At 55.7% G+C, this 19,723-nt stretch overlaps 1 protein-coding gene across 4 annotated transcripts; it reads right to left on the reverse strand.

Annotated features, from left to right (window-relative positions):
- Nucleotides 1–2,015: 2,015 nt before the first annotated feature.
- On the reverse strand, nucleotides 2,016–19,698 carry Grin2c (glutamate ionotropic receptor NMDA type subunit 2C). 4 transcript variants are annotated; one of them, XM_029546580.1, is made up of 14 exons: nucleotides 19,630–19,698; nucleotides 19,036–19,229; nucleotides 13,097–13,614; nucleotides 10,188–10,786; nucleotides 9,776–9,890; nucleotides 8,509–8,720; nucleotides 8,175–8,337; nucleotides 7,764–7,917; nucleotides 6,909–7,034; nucleotides 6,553–6,782; nucleotides 6,054–6,214; nucleotides 5,446–5,633; nucleotides 3,864–4,096; nucleotides 2,016–3,533 (listed from the first exon to the last, which is right to left on the reverse strand). In XM_029546580.1, exons 3-14 carry the CDS (start codon nucleotides 13,493–13,495, stop codon nucleotides 2,397–2,399), a joined length of 3,717 nt encoding a protein of 1,238 aa, XP_029402440.1. In that variant the 5' UTR covers nucleotides 13,496–13,614; nucleotides 19,036–19,229; nucleotides 19,630–19,698; the 3' UTR covers nucleotides 2,016–2,396. The 4 variants fall into 4 exon arrangements, with proteins under 4 accessions (XP_029402440.1, XP_029402437.1, XP_029402438.1 ...); XM_029546577.1 differs by having other exon boundaries at nucleotides 8,175–8,340; XM_029546578.1 differs by having other exon boundaries at nucleotides 8,175–8,340; nucleotides 13,097–13,510; nucleotides 19,630–19,692.
- Between the last annotated feature and the right edge of the window lie 25 nt (nucleotides 19,699–19,723).

Below are 19,723 nucleotides of genomic sequence, written 5' to 3' on the forward strand. Positions count from 1 at the left end.
GCTTGTCTCCTTTGTCATTTGCCAGCCATAACTGTACTGGCAGCCCAGGACTGACAGGACTCCCAGATAATGCTTAGCTTTATCACCTCCTAATGAAGTGGTAATCCTGTGGCTGCTGCCTGCTGCACCCCAGAACCAGGATACCACACGGGCCTGGAGCCACCCAAATCTAGGAGGCTTTGGGAAGAGAGGGGATTGGCTATAGAGCCCTAATCTCAGGAAGTTTGAGGGCAGCCCTCCTCTTGCAAAGAACAAGGTGAGACTGGAGAGTCATGGCTAGAGATGCCGCCAGGTCACTGCACCCCCACCCCCTCTGTGAGCACGGGCTCTCTGGGAAATGCTGATGTGCATATGAAGTCTTTGACTAAAGACAGATGGAGGGAAGCAGCTAGGTCAGCCACGGGAGGGATCTGGGTCAGACCATAGCATGTCCCACTGCGAGACAAGTGGCAGGCCCTGCTTTTCCCATGTTGCATCAAAAGGGGGAAAAAAAAAAAAGACAGCATTGGGGGTGGGGTTTGTTAGGGCCTGCCTTAGACGATTTCCCTTCTGTGACCTCACCCTTCTCCTCCTCCCCTCGCCACCCACCCCCTCCCTGCCAGGCCAGGCTCTCCACCTCCTCTTAGAGACAGAAGAGAGCCAGGGGCACTTCCATCATGAGCACAAGCTAAGACATCTGTCCTTGCACCTCTTGCCCCTTCATACATTCCTAGAAAAGAAGCAGGCTGCTGGCACCTGCACCAGCCAGCCAGCAGCAGGCTCAGCCAGCCAACAGCAGGCTCAGTTCCGCATTTGACTCTTAATTATCTTAACAGTTCTTGGTTATTAATGATCTTGGGCCGCGAGTGGGGCAGTCTAGACCTCCCATCTCTTCACCTGCTGCAACCTTCTCTCCTCCCTCCCCACCCCACCCCCAGCTGCACACAGTCCCTGACTGGGGGTGAGGGGGTAGGGGGGTGGGAAAACAAGGACTCAGGTTTAGAAACTGGTCAGTTAGCCCTGTTGCTGCCATGTCTGAGGCCAGGGCTCTTCCAGAGAGGGTGCTCCTTGGCGCTCCACCAGACTCAGGATCTCTACCTGTTGTTGCTGCTGCCTGACTTCATCTTGTGAGCAGCCGCCAGGCAGTTAGTGAACACAGAAGAGGGGCCCGCCCGTTCTTAGGGTGATCACACTCTGGCTATGAGTGGAAATGTATCTGACCTTGCCCATTTTTTTTTCCCTAACACAAAACTGAAAGGGCCCAGTTCTCATGGCTCTCACCCAAGCAGTGTGGCCATTGGCGCCTGAAGAGGTAGCACAAGCTACTGTAGCAGAGGATGCTGGGTCTGCCTCAGGGGTCACTGTACCCAGGACTCCCCTCCCCCATCCCTCTCTGTCACAGGGGAGAAACCTCTGCCAGTCTCTACCTCACCTGGCCCACCGGGGACAGCAGGACTCCAGCTCTACTTCCAATGATGTGTGACAGCGGATGGTAGTCCCCTGAGAACCCCAGAGAGGACGAAGCAGGATAAGTGTGCAGATTGTCACCCCTGAGAGGTTTGGGCACAGTGAGGCTGAGCCATGCCTGACCCAGGATGGCATCTGTGCCCAGCTTCTAGGGACCATGAGGCGAGGCCCCAGACAAGCTATCACTGACACTGTCAGTCTCCCAGTGGCATCTCCTAGCCTGTCGAGACAGCCACTGTACCAGCAAGAGCTTCTCTTTTCCAGAAGACTAAGTACTACCAAACTCAATTCTTCACTCCCAGAGCCCCCATGCTGAGCACATTTGTCACAGAATACCTGGAACTGGCCCCAATACCAAATAGCTTCCCCTGCCCAGAGCCCCTCCCCCAGCCTCACGTATTCCCACCTCCCTCTTGGATACCCTTGGACCCAAGACTTCCCCAGATGGAGTTGTTCACATGCTATATAGTCAGTTGCCCCAGTCCAGAATACACGGGAGTTGGACTGTGCACCCTCCAGGATGCAGAACGAGGCAGCTAGGACCAACTGGGTTGTAAAACGTTGCTTTAATGTCCCAATGCACCTATGAAAAGAAATTGCAATCTATTGGAGCAAAACGTGGATGGCCCCACCCCAACCTCCATTTGCAATTTCTGTGTCCCCAACCCAAGGCCATAGCAACCACAACTAGGAACTGGCTGACGCCAAGACAGGGACACATTTTTTTACTCCCTGGGACTGCAAGACTTCATGTGATGAGCAAGATCCCAGCCCACACCAAGACCTAAGCGGCTAAGGTCATAAGCTGGCCATGGAGGACATCCTTTTCACTGGGGTCCCATGGCCCAGAATTTCATAGAAGGCAGAGGAGTCCAAACGTGTCTGTCCCCCAAACTTGGCCAAGGCCAGCCACAGAATCCAGTCCCGCAGGAACCAGAGCTGCCAGTACCTCACACTTCTGATTCCAAACTGGAGATCCGCCTCCAGGTGCAGGACCTTGGAAAACCTTGTGTCCCACAGGCTTCCCTGCTGATCTCTTCCAGCATCCCACTGTCCCTGTAGCCTGTACCTAGCCCCAGGGTCCTGCCTCTGTGTGATGGAGGCTCCCAGGTTCCAAATGGCCAGGGGCTGTGGCTGGCACAGGGTGGAGGGTGACGGCACACAGTCCCCCAGCAGAACGGCAGGTGGGTATGGGTGTGCAGGCAGATGTGCTGTCTGGGCTGCCAGGTGGCGGCCACCCCTGCTGGCAAGCCCTCCACACAGGCCTCCCGGTAGGACGGCAGCCGCAACGACTGTGTTTGAGCCACGTGCCGGCAGGAAGACCGGCTTTGGGGGCATGGGCAAGAGCAGGCGTGACCGGTACACCTGGCAGGCAGAGGGTTGGATCGAGTGAAGGCTTCTGCCACCGAGCTGGGCAGGGAAGCGTGGCGAGGGCGCAGGCCCCTGGCCCAGGCCGCGCGCAGCAGAGCCTCCCGCCGAGCCAGCTGTTCCGGCCCGAGCAGCGGCAGGTCGTCGGGCTCTGGGGGCTCTGGGAATAGCGGGAGGAAGGGGCGCCCTGACCTCTCTGCTCGAGGGAAGGAACTGTAGTGGCAGTGCGCGTGCAACAGGGAGCGCTCCGGGAGCGCGCGCCGCTCGGAGGCCGAGAGGTGCGATCCCTGATGCCCGACTCGCACTGGCCACCGCGCATCCCAAGCGTGCCTGCAGGATGCTCGGGACGAGTCGGGCTGAGGCGACCCTGCGCAGGTCGCGGGGCGAGCCGGAGGCTGCGGGGCCCGGCGCGCTAGCGGGGTGCGGTTCCCACCGGGAGGCCGCCAGCCGCTGGGACTCGGTTGTCCCGGAGGACCCGGGGTGGATGACCGCGGGCCGGAGGTGGTGGGAGCAGGCGCGCGGCGACTGTTGCCCCAGTTCTCGATGGTGCGAGTGGCGCGGTCCAAAGAGCCGCTCACGTCCGCGGTGCTCACCATGTCTCGAGCCGCCTGCAGCATCTTCAGCACATTGGCCTGGGCTGAGCCTGCTGTAAGGTCCGGACTGGGCGGCCGCGCAGGGCTCGGAAGGCTCTGTACCCCGTTGAAGCAGCTGTAGATGCCCTAGTCAATAAAGGGAAGACAAGCCGTGAGCTGAGCCATCTTCTCAGGGACCAGCCACCATTATCCCAGGCCTTGTTCTATGCAACAGCTTTTAAAAGTCCTAACTGTGCTCCCAATGTCAGGCAACTTGCTGTTCTGCAGATGAATGAGGTATCTGGATTTCTTCTTCTAACGCTTTCTAGCGAATGGCAGGGAGGATTCAAAGCCCCACCATGCTGACAAACCACGCCCCTTCCTTCTCAAGATCTGTTTTACATCTAAATGGGTCTACAGCCAGCCCGGTTGCTGTGCCTTACTCTGAAACCCTTATAGGGAGAGGCAGGCACCTACCCTGCTGAAAGCCAGCAGGAAGTCCAGCTGGGATGAGCTGGGCACCGAGTGCCGAAGTTTCCAGTAGACCAGGTGCTCCCAGGCAAAGACCAGAAGGGCCAGCCCCATGGCCACCAACAGCATGTAGAAGACCCCCGCCATGTTGTCAATGTCCAGCTTGCTGCTCATCACCTCGTTCTTCTCGTTCTGGCAGATCCCTGAGAGCCACACTGTCTCCAACTTCTGCGTCTCCCCTGGCAGAGAGGACATGCAAGACTCAGGAATGACTCCTTCAACCGACCCTACCCACACATGCCTTGATAGAGGACAGCTTGGCATCCTTGTTTCCTAACCGGGAGAAGTCCAGCAGAGGCAGGACGGGGGCAACCAGAGAGAAGCTAGCTGCAGGATTAGTGCTAGCCTTTCCCCTTTGCATGCAGCTCCCACACGCCTGGTAAAGTCTTGGTTTTGTTATTTTGTTTGTTTCTTTCGAGGCAGGATTTATTGTAACTCAGGCTGGCCTTGAACTTGGCAGTAAGCAAAGCTGAGCTTGAGCTACTGATCTTCCTGCCTCCGCCTCCCAAGTGCTGGGACCCCACCACACCTGTCAGTCAAGGCTTGTCAATTGGTTTCATTTTAGCGTTCACTCACCCATTCAAGCTATCATGCTTGTTCTTTACCACAGACATGCCAGGTCCGAACTGGGGCCCCGGAGATCACAGGCACTCGTTTTCTCTCCTTACTACACAGAATATATGGTATGGACACTGTGTTGTGTTTAAGGTTGGGGGGTTTGGGATTTATTTTTAATTATGTGTATGTACATGCATGTCTCTGTGTGTGTATCATTTGAGTGGGGGTGCTCAGGAAAGCCAGATGTATCCGATCCCTCTAAAGCTGGAGTTACAGTCATGTGTGAACTATCTGATGTGGGTGCCGGGAACCAAACTCAGGCTCTCTGTAAGAACAGTACGTGCTCTTAGCCACTGAGCCATCTCTGCAGCCCCAAGGCATGGGGAGGGTTTTGTGTTATTTGAGACGGGCTCTTGATTTGTAGCTCAGGCTGGCCTCAAACTCACCATCTCTGCATCCCTGCCCGTGAGTAATTTCGGGCGTCCGCTCTGCTTAGACAGCAATCTATCGCTAAGGATGGAACTCATGCAGACTGAGGGCTTTCTCTGGGTTTAGCGCAGGCTGGGCCGGCCGTTCCAACCAGTGAGGCCTGCTGCCAAGGCTAGCCTGGCTCTAACCTGGGTGTCAAGATGACAGTGGAGAGGAACTCCTCTGGGAAAGACCACGAGAAGAAGACTCTTGGGGGATGCTCAGCCACTCAGAACCCCCACCAGGCAACTTGAGTATTTTCTCGCCTTCCTTGCCCTTCGGAGAACCTCCAGCTCTGGCCCTTGCTCCCCCTTCTTGCGGGTCATCCCTCCCCCCCTCCCTTAGGGCTTGAGTTTTCCCTCACACTTGCACCTCAACTGCCCCAACCTCACTCCCAGAGACCTTTTCCTGCAGAGGCTCTTTGCACACAGAAATGATAGTAGAAATGCTAACAACCACAGAGCTGTGGTCCACCCTGGAACCTGGAACTGATGGAACTCACCATCCCCCAGGAACTGCAGGAGCGCCAGGTCTATGGCCCGCTTCCAGTGGGAGTCTTTCTGCATGGCGATGCCGTAGCCAGTGGTGGCAAAGACTTTGCCAGACCCAATGGTGACCAGCTTGCAGCCTTCGTCCTTGCCCGCCATGTAGTTGAGGACGGCGGCATCATAGATGAAGGCATCCAGCTTCCTAGAGACATGCCGTGCCCTCAGGACCAAGGACCGATACAGGTCAGAGGGAAGGGCCAGGACACGGCTCTGAGTACAGGAGCCTGCAGCCACCACCAGGGAGGTGCCCTCGCAAGGACCCCTTCCTCATTCCTCAGACAGGGTAGGGGACTCACTGCCCTAGAATATACAGTGCCTCTTCTACTTGTAAAAGTCTGCAAAGTTCTTAGTCACCACCTCAAACGTCTGGGTCATATGGCAAATATCCATCATCTCTTCCAACTCTACCCTGCCTCAAGACCCCCTCCCCCCTCCCCAGGAGTCTCAGGAGACACGCCAGCTCCACTGTCCCTACCCTGGGTCTCTAAGAACGGGATGCCTAAGGGTGCCTCCCAGGAAAGACATGGAGCCAGAGGCAGAGGGTGCGGTACTGGAGACCCACCCCATCTTCAGGCTTGTGAGAGCATCCTCCACCGAGCGCTGGTTGAACTTGACCATGTGAGTGTGCATGTCACGATAGTTGCTACGAATGTTCCTCTCTGTGCTGCCGTTAGGTACCGTGCCAAAACGGAAGGGTGGGTATTGGTCTTGAGGCCGCTGAAACTATAGGCAGAGAGCAAGCCACTCCCACCCTCTTCGTCTAGCCCGCCCCCAAGTACCAGAACCCCAGCCCCTGCACAGTCTTAGACACAGCCCAGGCCTCTCCTGTCTTTTAGAGATGGAAACTCAGAAGCCTGAGATAGATGAAGACTTAGCCAAGGCCACTCAGTCTGTGGACCTGAGTGGTCATCATTGATCCTTCTCCCCAGACCCCCAAATCCTTCCCATTCCAGTCTTGGTTCAATTTCCCCAGGCTCTGTTTGGCCTGTGTGTGCCCTTCCAAGGCGTGTCCCCACCCCTGGTGCGCCCCCCCACCCTCCACCTGGCTGTGGCCCAGGAACCTTCTTGTCACTAAGGCCCGACACAGTGTCGATGTATTGTTCCTGGATCATGAAGGCTGCCAGATTGGCCGTGTAGCTAGCGAGGAAGATGACAGCGAAGAAGGCCCACACCAGGACCATGATCTTGCTGGTGGTACCCCGGGGGTTCTCGATGGGAACGGAGTTGTTGAAGACCAGTGCCCACAGCAACCACACGGACTTGCCAATGGTGAAGGATGGTCCACCTGACTCTGGGGGGTGAGAGGGTGCGTGCTGGGGCTTTCCTGGCCCACCGTGAAAGGACTCAGAGCCTGGTGGGCACTTCATCACTGGTCAGCCCACCCTGTCCCTCCACCCAGGCCCATGCAACAGCTTACTCTTGCCCTTGGTAAGATTCTGGTTGTAGCTGACAGGGCTGAAATACTCGAACATGAAGACAGTGATGGCGACCACCGTGAGGCACATTACAAACATCATCACCCACACGGCAGGGCTGTAGGGTTCTGGGGACCAAAGCAAGAAACTCAGAGACCTGGGCTCCGCCCCATTCCAACAATACCAAGATGCAACAACTGGAGATGTGCAGAGTCCTGGCAGCCCTGTAGGTGGGGCCAAAGGTCCCTCCCTCAGAGCAGCTAAACCCCCAAAGAGCCTAAGGCAGGACAGTGTATAGGGCTCAAGGCTTCCTCCTGTCTTCTGCGCTGAGAGCACACATCACTCCGCGTGTACACTGGCCTGGAATTCACTATCATTCACTATCACTGTGTAAACCCAGCTGGTCTTGAACTCATGCAGATCTTCCTGCCTCTGCCTCCCCCATGCTGGAATTAAAGGCGTGTGACACCAGTCTTGGCTCTGTATCTTTCTTAAAGCCACCTAGGAAAAGGGGGCAGAGTTTAGGGGTCTCACACTGGCTTAGCTAGCTCTCAGCCCCTTCCCAGCCTCCCACCTGTCCCCACCACTAGCTCTCTGGACCATTTCACACCCTGAACCCCACCTGACCTCCCACCGGGCACTCTAGAAAGGTAAGGAACAATAGCTGTACACTCCTACCCCTGAACCTGGCTTGGGGGCAGGGTTCCTAATGGAGGAAGAAAACCATTGGCACCTCTCTCATGCTCCTCACACCCTTCATCCTTGGTCCGTGGTCTAACCTCCAGCACAGTCGGTAGCCTACCTACCTATCTGCCCTCACATCCTTCCCAGGGCTCCGCTGGCCACACAAACCTCACCCAGAAAAGCCGACGGGGAGACGGTGCCGTTGCTCCTTGCCACCATCACACTGATGCCGGTCTCCACAAAAGGCACAGAGAAGTCTATAATTTCCGAGCGCTCCTCATTGATGGTGAGGGAGCCGATGGCCATGTCTGCCCGCTTGTAGTACACCTAGGAGGCAGGAGAGCATCCAAGAGGGCCCCCCCCACACACACACACAGGCTTTCACATTCTCCCTAATCCCCACCAGTACCCATCAGTGGAATCAGCTACTCCCTCCCTGGATCCTCGGAGCACAGTTCCCGGGACCTCATCACTGCAACGCTGTCAGCCCACTTGCATGACCACATGGCTAAGGGAAGCATGAAATCTGGCAGCAGGCAGGATGGCCCCGGTTGAATCTGTGGTCGAACCCGGGGTGAACCTACCTCCCCGATCATACCATTCCACACACCACGAACCCTCTTGCCGTGCTTGCCATTGGTCACCAGGTACAAGTCGTAGGAGAACTTGACCACCTTGGCCAGCTTCTTGAGGATGTCGATGCAGAAGCCCTTACAACAGAGCTTTGTGTAGGGGGTTACATCCCCGCTGCTGCAGCCACCACCAGGAGTCAGAGCCCTTCACAGTCCTCAGCCCCACCTGCTCCTCCCAGCCTGGCATATGAACCTCCACACCCCCTACCACCACCCAAGCATGAGGCACATGCACAGCAGCCAACCAACGCTCCCACCCCATGACAGCACCCAGCTCACACCAGACCTGAAGGTGTGGTTGCTCTGTCTACGGCAGGGCACAGTGTTGGGAACACAGCCACCTGTGCCAGGGTCAGGGCTCTCCACAATGACAAAGGGCCTTTCTTCCAGTGTGGCCACTGTCAGGTGCCGGCTGTCCACCACAGGCTGCAGAGAAGTGCTGTAGCGAGGCCACACTGGATACTTCATGTATAGGACCCCATGATCCCACCGTCCCACCTGCAGAGGACAGCCAGCCTCAGCCAGAACCTACAGTACTGCTGTCCACCCGCTTCGCTCTAGTCAGGGCTTCTGGGGACCATCTGCTGAGGCCAAGAACCCTAAAGATACCCAGGGCAGACAGATTAGGGGGTCTTGGGGCAAAGGCATTTGGAGGACAGAAATACAGGCCAAGGACTGAACCTGGACACAAGGGCAGGCTGCCCACATCCTCCAGGCCCTGGGCCCTGTGATCTCCAAGGCTGTGACATTGCTACTGGCCCAAAACACCTTCCTGAAGCTCAGACTGTCTCGAAGTGCTCGCTGCCCACCCCACCCCCCGCACATGACTTCAGCACATCTTCCTCTAACATCCATGTCCAGCATTTTCCTGTCTTTTTATAACCCCTAAACCACCGGCCACATCATTTAACAGCCTTTTGACTGCACCAGATTAGCGCCTCTTCCTACCAGGTTCCTACTCAGTCCTCGAAAGTCCAACTGGACATCCAGTCTTTAGTAACGCCTTCCCTAGTTTCCTTTTTAGAAAGCAAACAAGTTCTTGTCTTTTTCTCTACTCACTGTTTACGGTTGTGTTGTGTTTTGTTTTGTTCCATTAGGGGACAAAACAGGTTCTTGCCTTGTGCCCCATTGTCCTGTAACTCCCTACGTAGATCAAATAATCAAGCTGGACTCAGACTTGAAGCAATCCTCCTGCCTCTGTCCCTGAGTACTAGGATTACAGGCAGGAGTAACTGGTCCCCAACCCCACCCACACTGTTTTGCTTACACCTGTACTCAAGCACAAATTTCTACGTATTTACATGTCCAGCTGGCTGGCACAGACGTGGGTCACTCACTCCTCTAGGGCCAGGACTATGTGACAGAAACGCTTAAGTTCAGTAGTGCAAAGAAAGCAGGGTATTGTGGGAGCAGGGGAGGAGGGGGGCTCAAAGGTTTCCCAGTGAAGGGCGTTTCAGCTGAGATGGCTTCAGGAGCACACTAGAAAACAGAGGACAGATAGACAGACACTAGGAAACAGAGGACAGGGGGCCCTGGGCTCACCCACTTCTCACCATCTCCCAGAGGCGGTGCCGGTTGAGGGCGATCACAACCATGGTGGGCTGGACCAGATACCCACCAGGGCTGAAAGAGAAGTCTCGGCCCTCCCAGGTGACATTCAGCAGATGCCTGGGGAGGGGAGGCAGAGAGATGCCAGGGTGTCCCAAGACCCTGGGATGTGGCTCTGACTAGGGCACCCCATAGCACCACCATCATAGGGCATTTGTGTAGTGATTAAAAGTCTCCCTCACAGGCCTTTCCATACCCTAAAATCCGCTGTTTCTTTAGATAAGAATTTTAAGACCCAGAGTCTTGAAGTAACTTGACCCCAGGCAAGTGATACTAGATGGGGATGTGACCAAGGAGCCCAAGCTCACTGCCATTCAAGTCCCCTGAAGTGTCCCACACGACTGGGTAGGTGCTCACCTGTAGAAGGCCTCCCTGGCAGGGCTGACGGGTCCTGGGTGGCTTCGGCAGTCTCCAGCCGGGGCTGGCAGAGAACCGTACTGGCGTCGGTAGCTGTGGGCACCGAGGGCCAGAATGGCCACACCGTCGCGGACTTTCTGGCGTAGGCTAAGGCGCCAACTCTCGGTGACCACACTGATGAGGCCCACCGGGAAGGCTGCAGGGGGAGCGTCGGTGCTTCCCAGCGCCAGGTTAGGTACCAACCACACGTGGCCGGGTCCCACCAGGCCAGCCTGTGCAGCCTCCGCGAAGAGCACCTCGGCCTCTTCGCGGGAGCAGTAGGCCACCAGCACCGGCGCGTCGACCTGGCGCAACAGGCGCTGAGTGCGCGCTCGCGGCCCACCGGGGCCCAGCTCCAGCGTGAGCACGTCCAGCAGTCGCCAGCTCAGGTAGCTGGCATCAGCGACGGCGCGCACGCCCTCGAGGAAGAGCGCGTGGCCCGGGTGCAGGCTGGTGATGACGGCGAACGCGCTCCAGTCGTATTCCTCCAGCACCTTGAACAGCACCTGCAGCTGCTGCTCCAGGGACACGCCCAGCTGTAGAAAGGCGGAGCCTGGCTCCTGGGGGCGGGGCGGGCGGGGCCTCAGCAGGGGGCGGGGCGGAACGAGCCTCCTCCTGCTCCCCTGCCCCCACCACACCCTCCTGCTCCGGAAACCTTAGAGTAGGAGGTCCTTCAGTGTCCCGGAGCCCCCTGCCCTGGAGCCAATTGGAGTCACCTAGGGAATTTTACAAAACTAAGATCCCGGTCCCCAACCCAACCTGACCCTGCTGGACTACAGGACCAGAAAGATCAGCACCATCAGTTTCTACACAGAAGTCCGGGCCACACCCCCACACCTATGGCATCCATTAGAATTTCGGGGTGACTCCTGCAATCTGCCTGTGAACAAGCTCTTCCGGGTTCCCCTGAACCCGCGAATTTGAGAAAGCTCGGCCCAGACCAACTGAATCTGAATCTTGGAATTACGGAGCTCTCTACTAGCACCATGAAAAACAATAGAAAAGCACCTGCCAAGAGCCTCCGGAATGAGAAAGTTCCTCCTTCTCACCACCTCTTACCACCCCAAAGTCCTGGCAGTGCCAGCTTCAGTGAGCAGATTCCTCCTCCTCCTAAGGTCTCTTGGGCCCACTATAGCTGCTCCCTAGATACCTCCTCACTGTCATCCCAATCTTATTTTTAAAAAGGGAAACTATAGGCCCCAAACCCCATTTCTTCATTAAACGCACTTCAATTAAAAGAGAGCCAGAGACGCAAGCTGTGGTGGCACATGCCTGTAACCGCAACGTTTGGAGAGCAGAAACCAGAGGGTCTCCACAAGTTCGAGACCAACCTAGCCTACCCAGACTGTAGCCCAGGCTGCACATTGACACCCCATCTCAGAGAAAGTGCAAAGATGGAGACTTTAAAGTCAGAGCCACCGGCCACCATGCGTGAACCTCATTTGGCTCCTGTTCCAAGCAAAACCAGACTTAAAAATAAACATGTATGACATTTATGAGGTGGTGGGGGAGGTGTGGGCCCTGGCTGGATATTTGAGGAGGCCGAGGAATTTTTGTTATTTATTTTAGACGTGATAATGTATGGTGGTTTTATTTTTTTAAAGCTTTCTCGTCCGCTGGAGGTACACACTGAAATATTTATGGGTGGGATAATAAGCTGTCTGGACATTTGCTTCAGTTTACCACAGCAGAGGCAGAAATGGGCAGGGGTGAGCATGTGGGGGCGGGGGTGGGGGAGATGAGCCAAGGTGAACGGAAGATAGATGGTGAACCTTTATGCTTCCCCCCGTGTAGTCTCAAATTTCTCTGTGATGGAGTGGCAATGAAATAGAAGCGAATCAAACCAGTGATCTCCCACCCCTCCTCCCATGACTACCCTTACTTAGAATAAAGCTAAATGCTTCCTAAGCAATGAGAGCCACCCCCCTCTCCAGGCTTCTCTCTGTCATCAAAACCTCCCAGCAGATCCCTGTCACTCTTCCCAAATCCCCCTTAGCCTCGGGTCTCAGAGTAGAGAACATTTGTTTAAAATATCATATCTGGAGAGCGACCCCATAGGAAGAGCAGCAGCTCTCAACTAACCCAGGGAGCTCCCAGAGACTGAGCCACCAACCAGGAGCAAACATGGCCGGTCTGAGACCCCTGGCACATATCTAGCAGAGGTCTGCCTGGTTTGGCCCCAGTAGGAGAAGATGCACTTAATCCTCAAGAGACTTGAGACCCCAGGGAAGAGGGAGGCCTGGTGGACAGGGAGCACCTTCTCAGAGGCAAGGGGGAGGAGGAATGGGATGAGGAACTGTGGGAGGGAGACGGGGCTTAGGAGAGCAACGACTGGAATGTAAATAAATAAAATAATTTTTAAACATCATATCTGGCCAACACCCTATCCAAAGAGGCCCTTTGAGACTCCTTCCCTGGGGGCATCAGTCTTTCCTTCAAAATGCCTGTCAGTCGGAATTACAAATGAATCTGTGTTAGGAACTTTCTCCTCAGGAGACCAAGTGTGTCCGTCTTCCCCATGCCCGGAGCAGAGAAGGAGGAGAGATATAGCTCCGGAGTGCCATCCCCTGTAGAGGAATTCCCAGTCTCTACAGGGGTCTGAGGCCTGATCATTGAGAGCTGGAGAAGCAGAAGAGGTAACTTTGCCAGCACTGCTGGAAGAACATCTGCCCACATCATCCAGACGCACACTGATACTGAGGAACCAGGGAACACCCTCCCCACAATATCTTTGCCTTCGCCGGTCACATCCTCAGTCCCAGCCAGTTCCAGTTCCCAACGACCTAAGCTGCTCCCTAACCCAAACTCAGCCCTGCTCCCTGGCTAGTGCGTGGGTTCAGGGAGGAAGGGATGAAAATGTAGACAGGCACCTTCGGGGTGAGGACCACAGCAGAGCCTCCGCTGATGCTGAGGATGGGCACGTGGGTCTGAGAGGAGACGAAGTCCAGCAGCTGGGCCACGGCCTCGGTGTCCACGTTGTCCTCAAAGACGACGCCGTGGACGCGGGCGGCACCCAGGAGCCCGCAGATTTGGGTGAGGATACTGCTGGGGTTGGTATTGTTGACCCCAACGGTGAGCGGCTGGATTTCCAGAGGCAAGTCCAGGAAGTTCTGGGGGGTGAGACGAGTCCGGGCCTGGGCCTGTAGTGGCCCAGAGCTGCCAAACACCACCGCCACGGTCACTGCCTGCTCTCCCTGCCCTGCGCCCAGCCCTGCCCAAGCACCGAGGAGTGAAGTGAGAAGCAGGGCGGGCCCCAGGGCTCCACCCATGTCCACTGGAGGGTCCTGCAGAGAAATCAGAGCGGGCACAGAGAGAGGTAGATGGACAAACAGAAGGTAAGGGCCAGAGAACACACAGACAGCCAGAGGACAGGGAAGAGAAAACCTTCCTACGCAGGAGAGGCAGAGGCAGACAGAGACAGACAGACAGACAGACAGACAGACAGACAGACAGACAGACAGACAGACAGACAGACAGAAAAAGCAGACAGGTTAGCTGAGCAGGGCATCCCCAGGGCACCTGAACAGAAGCCAGGGCAAGGCTTATCACCCTTACCTATGAAGGGCTAGAAAGGTCAAGGTCCCCAAACCCAGTTATCTGGCTTCTACCCTAGCAAAAAGACTGAAATGTTAGTGCGTTGTTCAGGAGCACTGAGCTGAGTTCAAATCAGGTGTGCCACCTACTAGCTGTGTGATCTTTAAAACAAATTAAAAAAAGGTTTATTTTAGAATCACGTGAAGATGTATGCGTGTTTGTGTAGGGGGTCTGTGCATACATGTGTGGGTAGCTATGAAGTCAGGTCCCCTGGAGCTGCAGTTACGGGGAGTTGTGAGCTGCCGGCATGGGTGCTGGGAATGGATCTCCGCAGTGCCTGAGCGTCTCTCCAGCCTCAGCTGGGTGGTTTCAGAAGTCGCTTTGCCTTTCTGAACTTCCAAAACAAGAGATCCAGCTATTCACTGCCATTAGCAAATTTTACCCTGTAGGTGACAGCCCCTTTGCCAGATGAAGAAAGGCAGCCCCTTAGCACACCCATGGCTCAGTCCATGCAACAACCGAACTGAATCTTGCATCTATCCCTTATCAGAATGACGACTGTCCTGCTCCCCATGGACAGCCCCCAGCTCTCTGCTGTGTGGCTCTGCCTGGCGGGTCCTCTCTTCCAGAGCTTGTATGTCTTTGCCTCTTTCCCCTCAGCCAGCTCATTTAGGACAGCCTTCTAAAGCAGGGTGGCCAAGGACGACTGGCTTGGGTTCAGGACACCTGAAGCCCTGAGCTATCCAATTTGTATCCACTATTTCCTGTCCCATTGCTGGTGTGTAGAATCTTTTTTTACACCTAACCAAAGGGGCGGAGCATGTCTGCTACATAGATTCATTCTGGATCAAGACCAAGAGCCAAGCAGGTGAGAGAAACATGACTCTTGCACACCAGCAGATGGATGCAGCCCCACCCCCAACAAAACTAACCAGGGTGTTGAAGAAGGGTCTGAGCAGACCTGCTACTCCAGTCCCCTGGCAGGAAATTTGCACACCTTTGCCACCGAGATGCCGATTAGACCCAAGCAGGCTACCCAGAATGCACTTGGTACCTTCCAGAGCTGGAGCCTGGAAACTCACAGAGCAGCCCTGGCCTCTTCCAGACCTTTCTTTCCTCTGCTCTGCTAACTCTGACATCTCTCCCTTTTGCTCCAAGCCTAATTTCTCATGGGACACGCCACAGAGGCTTCCCTCCAGAGTCTCCAGTTCTCTCTAAGGGGTTCTCAGAGAGTGTGCATGAATGGAAACCTCTTCTCTCGGCTGAGAAGACAGCTCCGAGGGAGACCACAAAAGGGAACTTTCCAGTTACGAAGTGTGACTCAGTACACGTGTGTACAGTTCACCTTCCTCTGGAATGAGTTGGTGGGTGGTAAGATGGAACACGAGGCAGACGGCAGACGTGGTCCCTGCTGCCCAGGATCTCAGAGTAGAAGCTGACTGTCCTAAGCAGACTGTCATAAGCGGCCCCCATCTCCTCTCTCTAACCTTACTTCTTTTTCCATCAGACCCTGGCATCCCTACTCCCCTCCCTGGCCGCCTTCTCCTAGCTGAGGGTCTAGCACATAGATACAAGGAGCTGATCAGAGCTGACAGTGTTGTCGTTGACAGGTGAGATGAAATTGAACAGGTCAGGGCTTTGAGCTCAAGTGCCAGCTGGTAGAAGTTCGGACTAAGGAGGGATCGGCAGCCTGGGAAGGAATGCCATAGATTCACTAAAGCCTGTGAGATCCCCCCTGTGTGTCTGTGAATGGCAGCTTGGAGGCAGAATTGTGTCTAGGATGAGATCCCAAGTCACACCACACCAGGCGGCGTGGACTGTACAATTTCCAAGCATGACAGTGACAGGCACTGTCATGCCCACTGCTTCTTTGAAGGCCTGTGTGCACATCCAGGATGCTTGTCACTAAAGTGAGGTACGTGGTCAACACAGGCACAGGCTGGATATCGGAGATAGTGTGAAAAGTGTGTAAGTGTGTAAGCTACCTCATTAATCTTTATGTGTGTGTGTGTGTGTGTGTGTGTGTGTGCGTGTGTGTGCGTGTGTGTGCGTGTAGAGTCCTGAGGCCTCATTCATCAAGGCAGAGTCTTTCCTTTGAAACTGGAGCAGTGGAAACCAGGCAAGCTACAGTGCCCATCTATCACTTACATGAGCTCTGGGGATCCAAACTCTGGTCCTCACCATTTATTTGAAAAACTCTTTATCCACTGAGCCAGCTTCCCAACTCTTCTCATTGATATTTTTATATTCACTAGGTGTTAAAATAGTATTTTGGGGGGGGGTGTTGAATTAAACTATACTATTAAGCCAGGCATGGTAGTGTAAGCCTTTAATTCCCAGCACTCAGGAGGCAGAGGCAGGAGGGTCTCTGAGTTTGAGACCAGCCTAATCTATGGAGTGAGAATTTCAGGCAGCCAAGGCCACACAGAGAAACCCTGTCTCAAAACAAAAACAATTAACAATTAAAGACTGTACTATTCAAATTTTATGTTTATTTATTTCTTTTTCCATTTTATTTATTTATTTTATTTACTTATTTATTTATTTATTTTGAGGCAGGGTTTCAGTATGTAGCCTCTGCTGGCCTGGAACTCACTACGCAGACCAGAACTCAGAGACCTGGCCGCCTCTGCGTCCCAAGCACTGAGACTAAAGATGTGTGCGCATCACACCTGGGTCTTTCCTCTTTCATTAATGTCGTCGTCATCAGTAACCGGAATCTTTTTCTTTTCTTTTTTTTTTTTTTTTTTTTTTTTGTTTTTTCGAGTCAGGGTTTCTCTGTGTAGCCCTGGCTGTCCTGGAACTCACTTTGTAGACCAGGCTGGCCTCGAACTCAGAAATCCGCCTGCCTCTGCCTCCCGAGTGCTGGGATTAAAGGCGTGCGCCACCACGCCCGGCTAGTACCCGGAATCTTAAAGTCACACATGAGTGTCCTATTTTCTTTCCTCCAGACAATGAGAGTCTGGGGGAAGGGCCCAGGTTCTCTCCCAGCTCTGATGGGAGGCTGGTCCTAGGCAGCTTCCCTCCACGGTGAAAATGCCCTCCTGTGTCCAGGCTGGAGAGAGGGGAAAGTTGAGGCAGGTTGAAAGCCAGCAGGTCCCTGAGCTTCCAAAGCTGTGTGACAGGGCATCTCCTCACAAGATGGCATACTTCCCATCCCGTGTCCCTGGCCCCCAACCTCTCCTTCCCATCTGCTTCCTGCCTCCTAACTGCCACAACTTCTGCCTGGTCCCTGTGACAAGGGTCAAGTGCAAGAGAGCCCTCTGGTACCCACAAATGAACTGCCAATGTCCAACAAGCTAACCCGATCCCACTGTCTTCTCCTTCTAGGAGACTCACCCCTGCTAATCTAGTGGTAAACTGTCTTTATCTCCTTCCTTTGCCCCTGACAAAAAGCCTATTATCTTCAGAGCACAACCTGAGTCCCTTTTCTGTAGGCTCCTGCCCCTAATCTTGATTCATCAGCGCTGAACCCCTGGGGGGGGGAATAAAACAGGGTTAGGGTCCCATTGCTCTTTCCTTGCAGGGTGTGGAGCTGGGAGCTGGGAGCCTGTCCTCCTCAGGCCCCCCACCATGACTGGACTTTTGTGTATCTCAGAAGACACTCTCTCCCAAAGGGTCTTTAAAAGAATGTTTGCTGAACACCTGGTCCCCAAGTACAGGGGAGAGGTTGGCAATGACTAATTGTTTCAGACATTCTGCACCCCTTGAAAGGTTCCATCAACCCCACATGTTCAGGGACCGTTTCTTCTGCTTCCACCAACCCCCAGTCACACGCAGGCTCCTTGACAAGGCCGTGAATACACATACACACTCACTAACCTGGAACACTAATGGCGCCCCCACTCCCAAGGCCCAGAAGCTCTGGTAGCAAAGCTTGTATCATCGAGCTAGGCTGATGACTCTTGCGAGTGAGGGACCCTCGCTGTGACGACCCTCCTCTAACCCTTGTCTCTTTCCTTCTCTACCCCGCTAACACCCCAGGCGCCTGCAAAGACATAGCCCCTCTGTCGTCCACATTGGTGGGGACTCGGAGTTCTGCCTTTTCCAATACTCCTGCCCTCTCCCGGCTGATCCCCACCTCAGCCCCCAGGGTCGCCCCGCCCCCTCCTCTTGTAGGAATCTTACTCTGGGGCTGTGAAGTTCGGGGTATTTTTAGGCCGGCGATAAATAATTCATAGGGAACGTGGCATCTGGCTGCCCCTGCGGGAGGAGGGGGCGCGAGCACCGAAGAGCCACCATCACTCGCCGCTCAAGGACACTCGCGATGCGGCGGCAGTGGCGGTGACTCCGGGCGCGAGGACCCGCGCCACGCCTCCTGGCGGCCAAATTGAGCACCACGCACTCTGCGCCCCCCAACCTGGCCACTGCCCCCTGAACTCTTCCCCACAAGCTTAGCCCCAGCTCTAGGCCTTCAGCCCACTGCCCCAAGTTAGATCTGGATCTCGAGCCCTTGGGCAGGGGATGGTCGAGTTAGCCTGGCAGGCGGGCAGTTGGGTCAGGACCCAATCCAGGTGGCCTTCCAGAGTGAACCCCCAGGCGGCCAGTTCCCTGCTGACCTGTCTCTTTCACATTCTTATTCTTAACAAGTTTAGAAACTAGCTCAGAGGCAGACGCTGGACCTGCTCAAAAGACCCAGTAGCATGGCACATTCTCCAAATTTTCTTGTGGCTAGGGGTGGGGGTGGGGGTTGCTTATGGGGCCAGGACTGGGCCACCATCTGAAGACTGAGGATGCTATACCAGATGTCTCATTGGGAAGGGAGGGCTGGAAAACACAGTGAGCAAATGGGGTCAGCGTCCGTCCCAGCGGGAAGTTCTGCCTGTCGCCCAGCAGGACCTTTGAAGAGTCGCCAAACCAGCCCTTGGGAGATTTGCAGCCTGCTAGGTGCCTTCGTTTTGGGTAGTCGGAGCTCCCGCTGCTTGCCTAGGCCAAGCACAAAACGCCTTCCGCAGCCAGAGGCTCAGGCGTCTCCTCTCAGCCGTCGGGGATCCTGGTTGCAGCCCCAAGAGACCACAGCTGTCAACGGGTGCTTCCAGGGCCCAGGGCACCGGAACGCAGGCTCTACCGTGGCCTCTTCCTCCTACCCTCCTTTTGGAGCCCTCAGAGCCAGAGACGAGGGGAACCAAGACGTGGTGGTGGTGGGGTCAGCGTTTGGGGGAAATCCTGTCACTCCAGAAACCCACTGATTGTCAGAGGTCAGGGGATGGAGTGTTGTTAGGAGCTACCGGGGAAGGGGAAGAGAGTGGGAAGCAGAGGGCCTGGGGAGACTCACCCTAAAGAGGGGGGGTCGGTAGTAGGCAGATGCGCGCAGCAGGTACCCAGCAGGGACCAGCTCGCCAACTGCTACAGCTCCGTTTTTGCTCTCCGAGAGCTCTGTGTCCTTTCCAGCTCCCCGCGCTCTGGTCGAACCTAGCCTCGGCCCTGGCTCTTGGCCCCTGCCGGGTTCCTTGCCCCAGCGGCTTCTACCTGCAACAGTTGGACCCGGCAATCCAGACTCCCGCGTCCGGGGATTGTGCCCAGCCTGGCCTGGCCACCGCTCCAGGCGAAGGGAAGGAGGCTCCGCCACCCTAGGGACAATCGCCTTGGGCTCTCCGCCCGCGTCCTTCCCTCGCGCCAGCGGCCAGTCTGTCTCCACAGTCTGTCTCCCCTCGCCTCCTCTGCGCCCAGGTCCACACCAACAGTCGGGCTCACAAGGGTCGCGGTCACCCTCCCCGCCCCCCAGACCTCTGACGCCCGAGCTGGCCGTACTGTCTCGGGTGTCCCGCGTCTGTCTCCACCGTCCTTGCTCGCGCGGCGCTGGAGCCCCTTAAGTTGCCTACGAAGTTGGCGCCCCCCTGCTCGCCGCCAGCCCTCGGCCGCCACTCACCGGGGAAGGGGCGCTGCACCCACGCCCAGAGCCCGCGACCGTCTCCCGCGCGGTGCTCGTCCCAGAGCCAGCCCCCGCGAGCTGGCACGCTGGC

The sequence above is a fragment of the Mus pahari genome, chromosome 14 (genome assembly GCF_900095145.1).
Source record: "Mus pahari chromosome 14, PAHARI_EIJ_v1.1, whole genome shotgun sequence".
In the NCBI taxonomy this organism is placed as follows: Eukaryota; Metazoa; Chordata; class Mammalia; order Rodentia; family Muridae; genus Mus; species Mus pahari.

What these genes read in the sequence shown, in the direction of transcription:
- Grin2c (XM_029546577.1), bottom strand. Translation starts at nt 13,495, where the DNA reads ATGGGTGGAGCCCTGGGGCCCGCCCTGCTTCTCACTTCACTCCTCGGT. An exon ending in CAGAGCAACCACACCTTCAG is followed by an intron (nt 8,341 to 8,508) that starts GTCTGGTGTGAG and finishes TGGTGGCTGCAG; the next exon opens with CAGCGGGGATGTAACCCCCT. An exon ending in TCCTGCTGGCTTTCAGCAGG is followed by an intron (nt 3,534 to 3,863) that starts GTAGGTGCCTGC and finishes TTTATTGACTAG; the next exon opens with GGCATCTACAGCTGCTTCAA.